This window comes from Neofelis nebulosa, chromosome 4 (genome assembly GCF_028018385.1).
Source record: "Neofelis nebulosa isolate mNeoNeb1 chromosome 4, mNeoNeb1.pri, whole genome shotgun sequence".
Taxonomy (NCBI): domain Eukaryota; kingdom Metazoa; phylum Chordata; class Mammalia; order Carnivora; family Felidae; genus Neofelis; species Neofelis nebulosa.
In genome coordinates, this window is record NC_080785.1 from 67,441,254 (window position 1) to 67,456,391 (window position 15,138).

General features: G+C 36.1%; 1 protein-coding gene across 1 annotated transcript in view; it reads right to left on the reverse strand.

The window, feature by feature from the left end:
* Positions 1-947: 947 nt before the first annotated feature.
* NXPH1 (neurexophilin 1) overlaps positions 948-15,138 on the reverse strand; it is a 297,980-nt gene continuing 283,789 nt past the window's right edge. Inside the window, exon 3 of the mRNA XM_058728725.1 lies at positions 948-2,920. Coding sequence (XP_058584708.1) covers positions 2,159-2,920 — 762 coding nt within the window. The 3' untranslated portion in view covers positions 948-2,158. The remainder of the gene's footprint in view (positions 2,921-15,138) is intronic.

The window sequence follows — 15,138 nt, forward strand, 5'->3', positions numbered from 1 at the left end:
AGAGTCTGTTCTAACATTAGCTTCTAAATTCCACAGCAAATTAATTAATGCATTGATAGAAATGGTTGTCGAGATACATTGGAGGATTTTGAGAGATGGACATTAAATGGAATGATGTGTCTTTGACTTGCAGTTGAAGGCTTTCTTTAGTCAAATCAGTTGCTGAGTCGTCACTTTAGAACTCTGTGGTCTTGTGTTCCCTATAGTACTTCTATTATTTTCTATATGAGAACATACTTATCCTTATGCAGCATGAAGGGAAGATGAAAATGGGTTAGTGTTTTAATTTGGCTTCTTTGGTTAACCTTTGAGACTCTTAATATCCCAATCCCTCATTTGTGACTTTAAAAATGGGTTCCCTTACGTATTTTTTCTTCTGTTTATTTCGCTGGGATTATATACAGTAATTTTTTAAAAGAAAGTTTAATGTCCATAAACAATGCTATATAAATAAATTGATCCAATTTGGTATAAGTAAATTGAACACCTAAGCCTTCTCACTGCTATTGTAATTTTCTCAGTTAAGTTGAATGATAACAGTAGAATCAGGGAAAGCTAGCCACAGTTCTTCAGACATCTTGACTTTCTTTTAAAGAAAAAAAAAATTACCTTCTTCTCAATCTCCCTGATAAATAAAGACTCTACACAGGAAAAAAAAAAAACAGCTATAATCATTTAGGAGACCTCAATCATCTCTTATGCTCATTGATATTTGGTATTCTTGAATTAACTAGCACGACAGTAAACCAAAAATGTGTGCAACGCTGTATGCCACAACTGTTTGCCAGGCTTGAGACTGAAACTCCTAACTTGTTTTGACTGGGCAACTAATAGCAATTTAGATAGTTCTGTACAAATTTAGAGACATGAGATGCAAAACCATTACTGTATTCTAGCACATTCTTCCTGTCTGAACCATTTAAATCACCATCTTACACAAGCACATATTGAAACTCAACTTTAAGCATTTTATTTTTATGTACATTTCATTTTGTCCAGAAATAAAATATCTAAATACAGACAGACTGTAATGTTGTATATGTATAGCTTTCAACAATACTTGAGCTGAATAAATGCTTTGTACATTAAGTTTGTCTTTTTAATGGAGGTCACAGCTACATTGATAAAATGGATTCCTCATATCCTGTTTTTTTTTCTTTTTTAACCAATAACAAGCAGAGAGACAAGTACAAGTTAATATTAATAAGCAGCTCAAATAACACTTGGTTAAACTATGTACAATACAAACCATTCATACAAATGAAGACTAGGATATTGAATTTGTTACAATATGTGTAGTAAAGATAAGACAGACACTTATAACTTACATGGTGTCTGTCAGGCATTTCCCTTCTTATATAATGATCAGAACTTGTTTTAAGCAGCCTTAGTTGGTCTCAACTTTGCGAAAGTCCAAAGACTGGTGATGAAAGCTGTAATCCAATGTCTGCCCACATGTAAATTTCAAATGTTTGCTCATCTTTACTGAAAACAGGCTCCCTCCATAGAAAAAGAAAAAAAAGAGCCATCTTATATTACCTTGAATGTGCCTACTGTATGCTGGAAAAAAGTTACTACACTTTGTTGTGTTCATAAAATAAAGAATACTGAGCTCTAAAGACACATTTTTTTTTTCCATTTGAACAAGCATATACTCCTACAGTAGTATTTACCAGTACAGCTACTCCAAGCAGTAGGAATGCATGAGTGGGGATTATTGATTAGCATGTACTCAAGACTTTAAAAGAGATTTCCATAACAGCAAGTGTTAGAAACCATTCACTGTCTAGTTAATCCTTTTGCTTGATGATAGTTTATCCTGAACCATTATGAGTCAAATAACGAAAGCCCTCTTGACAGCAATCATGACAGATGCAAGCTGAAATGTATATGAATGTGTGTTTGTGTATATCTATGTGTGAGAGTATGTCTTCAAGTGTGCCTTTAAAACCTGTAGTGATTTACAACTATGCTGAGAGATGAAGCTGACTGGGCAGAAATTACATCGGATTGTTTTCCACTAGCGTCTTTGCAGCCAGTTGACGAGAGCAGCAGTGTAGACACATTCCAGGCAACAGATGTGACCTTCCTCTTTGAGGTAACAGCCCTGTCATATGACCTTTAATTCCTCAGGCTTCAGTCTCACCCATGTCCATCCTCATCCGGAGGGGAAGTAAGGTGTGTCACTGTGGTAGTTGTAGTCGGGGCACACTTTCTGTACTAGTTTATAATCTGTACTATAAAAGGAAATGTAAATACAGATCACCTTGAAGGGCTTGGAGCAGAGCCAGGATACATGACTTTGGGTCTGCTCCTGGTAACAGGTTTTTGAAGGATCATAGTTGCAGAGTGTGTTCTTGGTAGCCTTGTCAACCTTCTCATATTCAATGCGACAGTTAAAGGACTTGGAATCTTTGGCATCAATCACGGTTTGTTGTGCCAAGTCGAATTCCACTATTTTTGTAGGGGGCACCAAGCTGACAGATACATTCCCTTGACCAGTGGAGTTATGCCTGAAATAAACACTAAATGTCCCATTGCCGTGATCTACAATTTTCCCAGTTATCAACAGATTTAGCTTCACTGTTTTGATGTTGGAATGAAAATCACCCCATCCAAACATTTTCTTAAACTTGCCCGTCTTAACAATGGGCCTTCGCTTGGCCCTGGGCCGAGGCTCTTGTTGGTCTGTGGAGTTCCTCAGCCAGTCCCAAAGGTCTTGCTCAGAATAAGGTTCTGGGGTGTCATATCGCAGGTCTACATCTGTATCATTTTCTTTGCCACGAAAAGTCTGTGACAGGAGTCGGCTGATAGACAAGTCTTTGCTGCTTTCTGTCCATATGTGCTTTAGTGTGGATTTGCTGCTTCCTGATTTTAGAAGTTCTGACTTCCCACCATTTGTTAAATTGGCACATGTGACCTGCAAATGGAACAGAAAACAATGGGGTTTACATCTCTGTATCTGAGAACAGCTCTTTCTCAGAGGCTCAGAATTAAATGAAGATACTTCACTTAAATTATCTTCAGCATTTGGCCAATATTTATCAACACATGATAAAACACCACTTCTATTTTTATATAATGATGGGAGAGAGGAGGTATAGGTGGATAAAAACCACTAAACATGGCTGAAAGACTATATAAAAGCATTGACTTTGACAAGGAAAAGACCATCTAAGATGAGTAGAGCAAACTGCATTCAAACAGAAATGAAACCAGTTATTTCTCAGCACTAAGATCCAAAAACTTTTAAAATAAAAATTTTACAAATAATTGTTACTTTTCTACTTCAAAATTGCCATTAGCTTTAAAACTATATGATTCTCAGAACTATGTCAACCAACATCCTAAAGGTTTTTGGTCACCCATGCCACAGTTATATTAGAAAAGTCAGTTTTGGCAAGAGACTCCAGTATATTTTAACTGGTCAAAAGAAATCATGTTTATTATCAGCTATTAGTAGCATGGAACATACTGGATAAGACATAATGTTTTTACCCTAAGGGCTTAAAATGTGGTCCAGGAAAAGGGACATAAATGAAAATATCAAATACACAATGTCTTATAGATAATTGTCAATCTAGAGAAGCTAACAACACATGGTCAGTGATAGAGAGGTCACTTCAAGTTGGATTGTGAGAGTCACATTCAGAACCATTCTCCTGGGATCCTGGTCTTCTCTCTGGGAAGATTTAGATTCCACAGCTAGACCAGGGAACCCTAAATCTAACTGACTGCTCAAACATTCAGATCTGTCTTGCCAAATTATACAGGCATTGTCCTATATTTCACAGCTCCTATATTTATGTTTTAGTGTAGAAGAAATAAAAGAAAGAAATGAGAATCCACGATGCATTCATTAGTCTAAAGTTAAAGCAGTGACTTCTGATCTTAACATGGAGAGCTCAAGGACAGTAGAGAAGACAGCTAAGGACCCACAGGAATCAAAACAGCCAATACAAATAAACCCTTTAAGATGTGGACTGATTGCCTCTAAGGTAAGTCTGCTGAAGAGCCAAGATTCACAATAAACCTCTATCACCAGCCCCCTCTAGAATCAGTTCTAAGTCCTATCTCAGACATGAGTCTGACTACCACTCAGCAGCCTCATTTGGGCCTGCTAGTCTCCTTCCAAACTGTTCTCAAAATAAGAGGTAATTGCTGGAGAGCTTTTTAATTCAGGCCTACTAGGAATTAGAGCTGCATTCTAGGGATCTCTCCACAGACTTAGGTGTGGAGGCTTCTTGCTAAGATACAACCCTGGCCTGAGAATGGCCTTTTACTCAGTCACTTGTGCTAAAAGGACTCTATCCCAATCCCTAGGGACTAGGGCATAAACTTTAAACCAGTCTTTCTGGAATCCATGCTCAGTGCTGCCACTTTCAAGCTGTGTGCCCTTGGTCAAGTCATTTAACATACCTTTACTTAGTTTCCTGCAACTGCAAAGTGAGGGTAACAATGGTGCCTACCTCATAGCATGGCTAACACATGTAAATGGTTCAGTTAAATTTAGCTATGTTTATAAATTCCAAGCTGCTATGTGAAGACAAGTAGAGAAAAAAGGCCACCAAACAGTACATATGGAAGTCTGGCTTGAGAGTAGCTTTGCTCTTGGTCACATGGCCACGTATTCAGAATCTGCACAGGATAGGTTTCCCAGGGACATATACATACAAGAGGGCCTGGTAATCTAAACTAGAACAAAATCACTGAGAACTTGTAATCTTGTCTTTTCACAGATTCCTCAGGAACAATGAGCTTTACATTACCAGCTGGTAAATAGTCTTATCTCTGCCCAGCTCAAACTGACAGATGTGAATTCTATGAGGCCATTCCCCTCTAGGATAAACTACCAGTTGAAGCTGGTCTCTTCCCAGTAATGCTGAGCTTTAAAAAAAAAACAAACCCTGCAAGCTAGTTAGTCCCACACAAATTCATTGCATCTGAGACTAAATGAGATTTTATAATGAATTTATGTCCCATGACTATACCCTGAAAAACCAAGATGGCAATATTGGGTAGGCTAACACAAAATGTCACTATTTCAGACTGCTAGTCTAAGTCCAGTTGCAACCCCTGTGATCCCCAAGGCAATAGTGATGCCTTTATAAAAAGATCCAGAGGGCCATTGTGCACAGAGGATAACAGAGGAGAGACAAACACTGACCAAGGGAGAATAAGACCCTAGGGATGGGATGAGGCTCAGAAAAATGGATGGATTGTGGTGGGGATGAGATCACATGTAAGAGAAATACAGATCAGCCTCATGTACATAGTCTCCAAATTCTTAAAACATATCACCCAACTGAAATGAACAAACCTCCTCATGTGGAATCAAGGATGGCTATCATCAGATGGGCCACTATTGATCTTGGGGCAAATACTGGGAATTGAAAGAAGTTTGTCTTTGCTGCCAACTTTCTTTTAGTGCTAGGTTCTTCGCCTTCAGTTCTCCCCAACCCTTGAATTGGTCTCTCTCTTTTCCCCCTGCGCCCAAACTGCACCTTTTCCCCCTGCACCTGTTTTCAGAATCCCTTCATGCCAAAACATTCCAGAAATGGATCATACTCAAGCAGTATGTGAGTAAAAATAGCTAAGTGGCTGCCTTATCAAAATTCAATTTGTTGTTTAACAAGGACTGAATATTAAGTCTTAAAGGGATGAAACTGAGAAATAAATATCCTGTGGGGAGGGGGATGATACATAGAAATGTATGACTTTTCTTAAGGGAAAAGCATAAATTTCCCACCTATCCTCTTCACCTGATAATAAAGTCAGTTCTCTATGGAACAATTTTTACTCTAATATGAAAAGTATAATCCTTAGTAGTTCCCAAGTTAATATTATAACTTTATAATTTACAAAACAAATAAAAACAACTACAATTCTCCTACCAATTCACTGAAGGAAGTACATTTCAAAATACACTTTTTCTATAAAACAAACATTAATTTATAAGAGTAGTACATATCTGTTAGCTTGGAGTTTATTTTTTGTATATTTGTTTTATGTTGTCTCAATGAAATCTAATTGGTTAGTCAAACATCCAAATCTCAACTTGCTTGATTATATAAATGTTGTCGTTAACACAGCTTCTATATTTATGCTTAAGGTACAAGAAATAAAAGAAACAAACGCATATCCTATTTTCTCATTTTTACCTGGAATTACATAACTATTTTCCCATTCTTTGGATGACAAAAAAAAAAAAATACAGGAATGCATTTGGTACTGGCTTGGCACTTGTATCTCAGAATCAACACAGTTGATCAGGAGAGGCACTGTAATGAGCACTGGCTCAAGAAGCAGTAATGAATTGTCCCAAAAAAGGAAGTTAAATGTAATTAGAATGCAATCCAGCAGTGCCATATAAGGAGTGAAAGAAAAGAAAAAAGAAAAGGAAAGGAAAGGAAAGGAAAGGAAAGGAAAGGAAAGGAAAGGAAAGGAAAGGGAAGGGAAGGGAAGGGAAGGGAAGAGAAGAGAAGAGAAGAGAAGAGAAGAGAAGAGAAGAGAAGAGAAGAGAAGAGAAGAGAAGAGAAGAGAAGAGAAAAGAGAAAAGAAACATGGAAGTGGGAGATAGGATTTTAAAGGACCAATCTATCCAAAAAAGACGCTAAGACTGGCAGGCAGAAAAACTTCTGAATTTCAGATAGAACAGAAATTTAGTTCTAAATTATACTCTCCACAGCTGTAGTGATTATGACTTTGAGTTCTGGAGTCAGATGGCCTCCCAATCCAGGCTGAGGTCTGTAACAGGTATATGATGTAGGGAAGTTTCTCAACTTGTGTATACTTATGTTTTTCTTTTGTAGAAAACAGGAGAATAATGCCCACCTCTCTCATAGAGCTGCTGTGTGAATTAAACAGGACACTCCATTTAAGGCACTAAGAGCAGTACCTGGGCCACGGTGATTGTTCAACATTATTAATACTATTAACAGCCTCAAATAGTTTAACCTTTAAATCTCACTACATAATATTTTATGTAAATGAATAATAATAGGATGTGAGAGCAGAAAATATTTTCAAAAGAAAATCTCCTTTTTACATAACCAAAAACTTTAGCAAACAATTAAAAAAAGAAAGCATATAATTTTGAGAGTTCTTGTATTACAATGAAAAAACATGGCAGGTTGAATAGGCAGTAAAACTCAAGTTAACAAAAAATTAACATAACTTCAGCCATTACGCTGTTCAGCTACCAAATGCAATGAATTTATTTATAATGTGAAAGCCTTCCATTGGTGCTGATTGTCAAGACACCTCTCCAGAACATCTCAGTTTGAGCACAGAATCAAAGCAGGTTTCAGCTGTACTGTCAACAACACAGTCTGGAATATTCTATTCTCTTTCCCTTCCCTTCCCTTCCCTTCCCTTCCCTTCCCTTCCCTTCCCTTCCTTTCCCTTCCCTTCCCTTCCTTTGGGTCCTTAGGAAATTCCCCAGACATGTCGAGCATAAGCATCCTGATTTATTTTGTTTTATTAGTTCAATAACTATATAGTGAAACTCTGCTAATATTGAGTTAAATAATAGAAATACAAAGATAAATGAAACATGGTCCTTGCCCTCAAGAAGTTCACAGTCTAATGGGAAAATAAATTAAGCATGTTAACAGTGTGATGTATACAACATTCTAGTAGTTAAAATCAAAGTTAAAAGACAGAGAAGATGTAACAGTAGAAATAATCCTCAGATCTTGGAGATAAAAGATGTTTAGGAGTTCAACAGAGAGAAAATAAGCTTAAGGAGATCTTCTAAACATAAGGAACATACTGTGTAAAAGCGAAGAGCTTAGATGGGACATGTTAAATGTAAGAATGGAAAATAGTTCCTTATTGCTGAGCCTTAGGGAGCTCTGATAGGAAGGAAAAGAAGTTGTAAGAAGTGGGTAGAACTTGAAGAAGGTGGGCTAGGGTCATATAGTGATATTCCTACTAAGGCACTGCAACTTAATCTTATAGGTAATGTGGAAGCACTAAATTTTTTCTGTTTTGCTTTTAAGTAGGTCATTCCAGTTCTAGAAGAATCCCTGATTAGACATTGAAAGGAGAGACCTTGAAGGAAGAATGACTGCTAGAATGATCCATTACATAACTAATTGTGATATTTCATTTGAGAAAGTAAAATGAGGCTTAACCAAGGCAATAGAAAAGAAAAAGAGAAAAAATGGATACGAAATGTTTCAGAGGTAGGATTAACTCAACTGGATGATTTTTTTGGCTAAGCAGGAATATGAAAAGTTGAATTAACGAGTTTCCTGGCATCTGCAGGGAATACAAAGGTAACAAGTTAGCTGGAAAATATAATTAAATCTCAGAGGAAAACTGGAGGTTAAGGTGCCTGCAAGCCATTCCAGTGGTGCTATCTAAAGAAAGTTGATAACATGGGTCTGAATGTCTGGAGAAACGTGTGAGATGGTGATGTTGATTTTGTAGTATGAATAGATGGCATTCTGCAGATAGAACATGGGGATACAGAAGACGGCTGGTAGCAATATGTAATGCCAATGCTTTGAGGACAAACAGGAGAGGATCCAGGCTAGGTAGAGACAAAGGAGGCTATTAGAAAGAAAATAATGTTATAGAAACAAAGAAAAATTGGGGAGAGTAAAGACAGGCATGGGAAGATTCAAATTCCAAGTAAAAGTCTTGTGTAAAAGTGTAAACACCTGGAGAGAATCCTCTTGACTTTTGAATCCACTACTAATGGCCTTATTGAAGCTCGTTTTCATGGTGGTGAAGACATGATGCTAGATGAGAAAGAGCAACTAGCTTGATGCATCTGCTCCCAGCTGCAGTCAGGAATCACTGGCTGTCTCGTTCTATCATATTGCTTTACATCTTAAGAACTTTCATTTTTGAAACACATACATATACACACAAAATTGAAAGTTTTTGAATCTTACCAAATAAAAAAGATATTAGTAAAAAGAAACGTTACATCCAGAACACCCTCTACTATTGATATTACGAACATAATAACAAGTTTCTTTTTAAAAGTCACCTGAAGATTCTTTGATGTCAGTATATCTGAGTTGTAGCAAAAGCGGTGAAGACTATGGCATAAAGATGAGTACAAATGAAAAAGCTGACAACCTCTAATGAACTCAGTTCTAAAAACACAAAGCATCATGAACTTTTTCTACAAGCAATTTATTCTATACCAGTGAAAACAGCAAATATACTTTCTGACAGTATAATTTGCCATGTCAAAAGTCACCAACGCCCATTCCAAAGGAGCAGGCTTGCCAGCCCAATGATACCATTTCCACAAATTATATGTGTTTGTCTTTCTCACTGTCTTAGAATCCCTAACGATAATAAAGATTCCTAACATAATTAGATGTATGAAATTGAAAGTATACATTAAAAAACATCCAAAAATAGGTGCAAAGAGAAGGGTCATTTCCTGCAACCATAAACACAGACAGAGCTTGGATCTAACATGAAGGGAAAATGTCTGGGGCAGGATCCGTGCATGGGGCTGAGAAGAAAATACACCTCAGATGGCAGAATGTAAGATATAAGAGCTACCACACTTTGATCTAGCTCTTTCTCTGTATATTTTAGGGCCATACTTTCACATCGCTTTTTCTAATACCTTTTCATTAAAGGCTTACAATCACAATGCCCTACATCACCTTTTAAAATACTTTTGAATGATACCACTTTGGGAAAATAAACCACCCCTCTACTATATTGTCACCTCAATTATGTTCCTGGCCTTATGAGACGGTATATAAACATTTCACTCCTCTACGTGTACTATCTCCAGCTAGAGGTTTCCCCAGATGTTGTGATAAGATGCCTTTTAATTTCTACTAACATGCACATTTTTCTGTCGATCTATTACTATTCAATATAAATAATTTCAAGATTACTTTGAAAATTATGTATTTATTTCATCAACTGTATGAATACTTAAGCCAAAAATTTTAAACAACTTGATGCTTAAGCAATATCTTTCAACATTGAATAACTAATCACCAAAGTGGTCTTGCTCTATGATTACTTCATTTTAACAATTTTATGATTTGCTATGTTGAAAATATGTTGCATACTATTAGCTGCTATTGGCTAAGGGCACACTATATTCCAGTCATTGTAATTAGTTTTCAGATATGGCATTGTATTGTATTTAAACTATTCAAACACACTTGCTCTCTCTCTCTCTCTCTCTCTCTCTCTCTCTCACACACACACACACACACACACACACACACACATACACTTTAAAGTCAATATTGTTATCCTCAGCTTACAGATGGGGATATAAAAACTCAAAAAGAGCTTGACCAGATTACTGCTGTTAAGTGAAAAAGCTACTCCCTATTATTCCACAGGCTATGTCTTTTACTCTTAAAATTATTTTAAATATGAAATTCTACATTACTATGTTTATAAGAATATTCAAACATTATAGAATTTATGAAATGAAAAGTAAAAGCCTGGCTTCATCATCAACCTCTTCTCTCTTATAATCCCATCTCTCTCTTCAGAGGTAAAAATCTTTCAAAATTTTGGTGTATATTGTTTATAAATATCTCAACTATTTTTCATATATAAATACTATGTATATAGTGTCATATTTTGTGAATTATATTGTATACTTTCCCATCAACAAAATACTTTAGAGAGACATATCTCTTATACATCCAGGTATATCATCTTTATTAAAGGGGAATATAGAATTTTATATATGAATGTACTATACTTCCACTTTTTGTTTACTTTTTGTGATAGATCCTTAATCGTTACATTATTTCACAGCCAGGTTACCTATAGTTGTTTTTTAACCTTGATTCTACTACTTTTTCTGCCATTGTTGTTTCAAATATCTCACTCCTTCCTCCCTTGAGCTGGATTTTAATTTTTATTGATGTATAGAGTTGTGTGATTCTTTTAGAAAGCGTTCAGAGGGGATAAACTAAGTTGTCTATGCCTTAAAATGTCTTTATTGGACATAGGCTTACACTGGGTCAAATGTTCATCATTTAATTCACTTTGTTCTGCTTGACTTTTTTCTCTCCAAAAAATAATTTAAATTTTCTCTATTTCAGGCATTGTGCAATCTCCAGCCTGTTTCTTAGCTAGTTCAGAGAAAAACATGCAGATATTTCTAGATATATGAGGCTTTTCATCAAATTTTCCCAAGAGGTCTATAAACTCTTTGAGGGATGTTCTTCTACAGTATGACATTTTGTAACTTGGGGGAGGGAATACCTCGCATACAGTAACCACTGTATAAATTACCTGTATGGTTTATATTCTTACTTACATCTATTTCAACAGTTAAGGTCATTAACCATTTAGTCACAATCAAGACTAGGGAGGGGTTGGTACATATGACCTTAAGAGATTTCTCTCTTGAAAGTTTTGAGGCTGCACTTGACATTGACAATACCTGAAGTGCCTTTATTACATATGATAAGCCAGAGGAAATGGGTTAGTGTTTTAATACATCAAAAATACATCATTTCCTTATGCTTCAAAGTAGTGCTCCAGGAGCAACAGTGTTGCATTAACAATGAAAAAGCAGAGAAGGAACTTTGTGCTTCTCCTTTAACCCAGTAGGTGCTATGAGATTGTACTGCATACAAACTAAGAAAATGGGCTTTGCAGTCAGAGATCGCAGGACTAACTCCAAAATCTGCTATTTTATCATTAGTGACTCTTTAGGACCACATTTTCTCCAATAGAAAATAGAGATGATACCCCACTCATTGTGTTTTCATGAACATAAAGTAGAAGATTTTATATGTAATACACATAAAAATAGGGGAAACAGTATGAGTTCGACATGTGAGAGCTATTATGCTTGGCTTGGTTATGAAACCCTCAAGAAAAGAAAAACAAGCCTTTCAGAATGCACACTGCTATTCTATTCCTGGTTCTCACTAGAGACATTACATCTGCTCAAATGATCCAAACAAACTGAGATGAAAATTGGCATAATTGTAACAACTCTGTGGTCATCTTTAGCAGTAGGCGGTGATAAGGGACCATACTGATTACATTATGATTTAGTATTGGCAAATGTGGGCAATAATTTATCTTTAACATAATAATTTTAAAAGAAGGCCTCCTGACCAGACTGAACATTCCATGTCATCCTCAAAAACTAGAAACATGGTGTCCCTGTCAGTTTGAAGAATGCTCAAATGGCTAAGAAGTTTAGGTATGTTACCCCATGAGTTCTCATGTTTCCACAGAGGATGGCTCACTTCTAACATAGGGTACTAACTGTTCTCAACATCACTATATTAGAAATTGGTGTGAGTCATGGATAACTGAGCTCCTCACAAGTTTGTATAACCATAATCATTAGCTTTCTCTTTGGTTCCTTTTCCTACAGGTACTCTTAAGAAATTATATTAAAAATCTTCTTCGTTCTTTAACTGCAGGGGAAAAACACACCTTATGAAGAGGCATGAACAATAGTTTCTGTTACTGAGAAATACAGTTTTTCATCCTGTGAAAATATTGTCCCCTCCCTCATGCTTGCTGTATAAACTAATGTAAGTTTTGACACATAAACACATTAATATTAATGAGAAATTAAATGTAATTATTCCACTTAGCCTCACTTAACCCATTCTTTCAGAGTGTAACTATGGATTACCCAGGTTTGCATTGCAAAAGTTGCTTCTTTTGTTAGTATTTTATATTACTTCCATTTAGACTACATAAGGAGTAGCTCATGTAAAGACCTCTGGGTATGTGGTTAATATGATGAACAAAATGTCTAAAATAACATGTTGAAAGAGTATTTCTGGGCTGAAATAAAGCCATTTCAGCATCATTTTCAGCATCATTTTTTCATTACCCTTAAAGAGATTTGAATTTGTCAGTAAATCCAGATGTCTTTGAGGAAAAGAGAAATGTTGCATATGTAGGAATGGCTGGTTAGATCCAGTGTCTTTCTTTCTGAAATTAAGGTTAATACGAGTGATTTTCCTTAAAAAAAAAAAAGGCTTTTTATATGGATGGTAATGAAGGTCAAAGTGCATGCCTATCTAGCATGAACCAAATGAGGAAGGACTGATTCACCTTACAGCCCTATTTTCAGTAACTTATATCTACATATTGAGTAGTAATAATAGTACACCTTACCCAAAAGAAGCTCAAATTCTTGAGGAATAAGGACTTTGATATTTTTTGAGACAATATACCTACTTACCCTCTGATTATCAAGAGATTGATCTGGAAATATTTCAATAGAGACAAAAAATTATATAAAAGAAGTGATAGAAACTAGTTATAAGGCAATATCATCCCTTTGCCATTTAGGTCCTAGATAGGTTCAAAAATTCTTCTAGGACATCATTCATATCAGGCTACAGTGTGTGGGCACTGCTAAGAGCTTCCTAGTTACAGAGTGGACAGCAAGCCAGACAGCCAACACAGAAATATAATAGGGGCTAAAATCCTAGAAATACAGTCCCTCCATACTACCATAAAAATCCTGTGGACTAGGAATCCCCAGTTTCCTCAAGTGGAACAAATACAGTGTTCTGAGAAGATACAAAATCTAACAAGGAAAATGGACCCCTCACCATTTCATCAAAAGTTGATGATGATGGAGTTTGAGTTATGTAATAACTTTTGACATTGAGTAAATAAATATTTTTGGATCATGCTTTAGCCAAAGATGTGGTAAAGACACATACACCTAGAACACCAGGCCCCAGTGGCTCTTAAACGTAGCTCAGGGAAGACACAACTCATGCACAGGGAACTTCAACGGCCAGTGTGTCCACAAAAATAAATAAACAAATAAACAAACAAACAAACAAAACAAAATAATAAAATCCCTTGAAAGCTCTTAAACTAGCCTGTTGTTTTGTTTTGTTTTGCTCTGTTTTGTTTTTCTAAAACCCCTCCCAAAATATTAGCAGGCATTCTTTGACTTTCAGTTTCTTTCCTGTAAGATTCCTAGCACTGGGTAAACAGACTCTATCCTCCACAGATCTCTTATCCAGTGCCCGTCAGCTTTGGAACCAAATGCACCTGTTGTCCACCGTCTGGGCTAGATTTCACGTTGGTCTTTACCAACCCCTCTCCGCTATTCTCATGGCATGTGGAATCTCATACCAAAGAGCTAGATGGAAAAAGGATATTTAGGCAGAGAAATTTCATAAACAAGAAAAAAGATGGCCTCTGGATCATCTTTAATGATGATCCAATTAATCAGATATAGTGGCATGCCTGGAGTCCAAAAAGAAAAAAAAACTTTGCTCTTATTGTCACCAAGGGAACTAAGTAAGCGGTGTCACTAAATCAAAGAAGGATGTTCACCCAAAGTTTATGGTATAGGGAGATATAGATCATGAAAGGAATGGAGTAAACAGAGCCCCAAAACGACAGGATGCTGTAAGTGAAGTCACAATGGGAGTTTAGATGAAAATATGTCTACAGTCAGAGCTCTAAAATCCCCTTGACCTTTAATGTAACTTTTTTCTTCAGTTTAGATTATATACCTGTTTTTTATTGTTCTTTTTTTCACTTGTATTAAGTTTTGAATTTTAATTCTCATATAATTAACATACAGTGTTATTTCAGGTGTACAATATGGTGATACAACAATTCCATACGTAACTCAGTGCTCATTACAGTAAGTGTACTCTTTGATCCCCATCACCTATTTGGGTGAAATAGGTGATAGAGATCACCCATCCCCCAAACCTTCTGCCCTCTGATAACCATCAATTTGTTCTCTATAGTTAAGAGTCTGTTTCTTGGTTTGTCTCTCTTTTTCCCTTTGTTATTTGTTTTGTTTCCTAAATTCCACACATGAGTGAAATCACATGGTATTTGTCTTTCTCTGACTTATTTAGCTTGGCATTATACTCTCTGGCTCCATCCATATTGTTGCAAATGGCAATATTTAATTCTTTATTATGGTTGAATAATATTCCATTATATATATATATATATATATATATATATACACACACACACACACATATATGTATATATATACACATACCACATAGTCTTTATCCATTTATCTATTGATGGACACTTGGGTTGCTTCCATAATTTGGCTATTGTAAATAATCCCAAAATACACATAGGGGTGCATATATCCCTTTGAATTAATGTGTTTGTTTCCTTTGGGTAAATACCCAGTAGTGG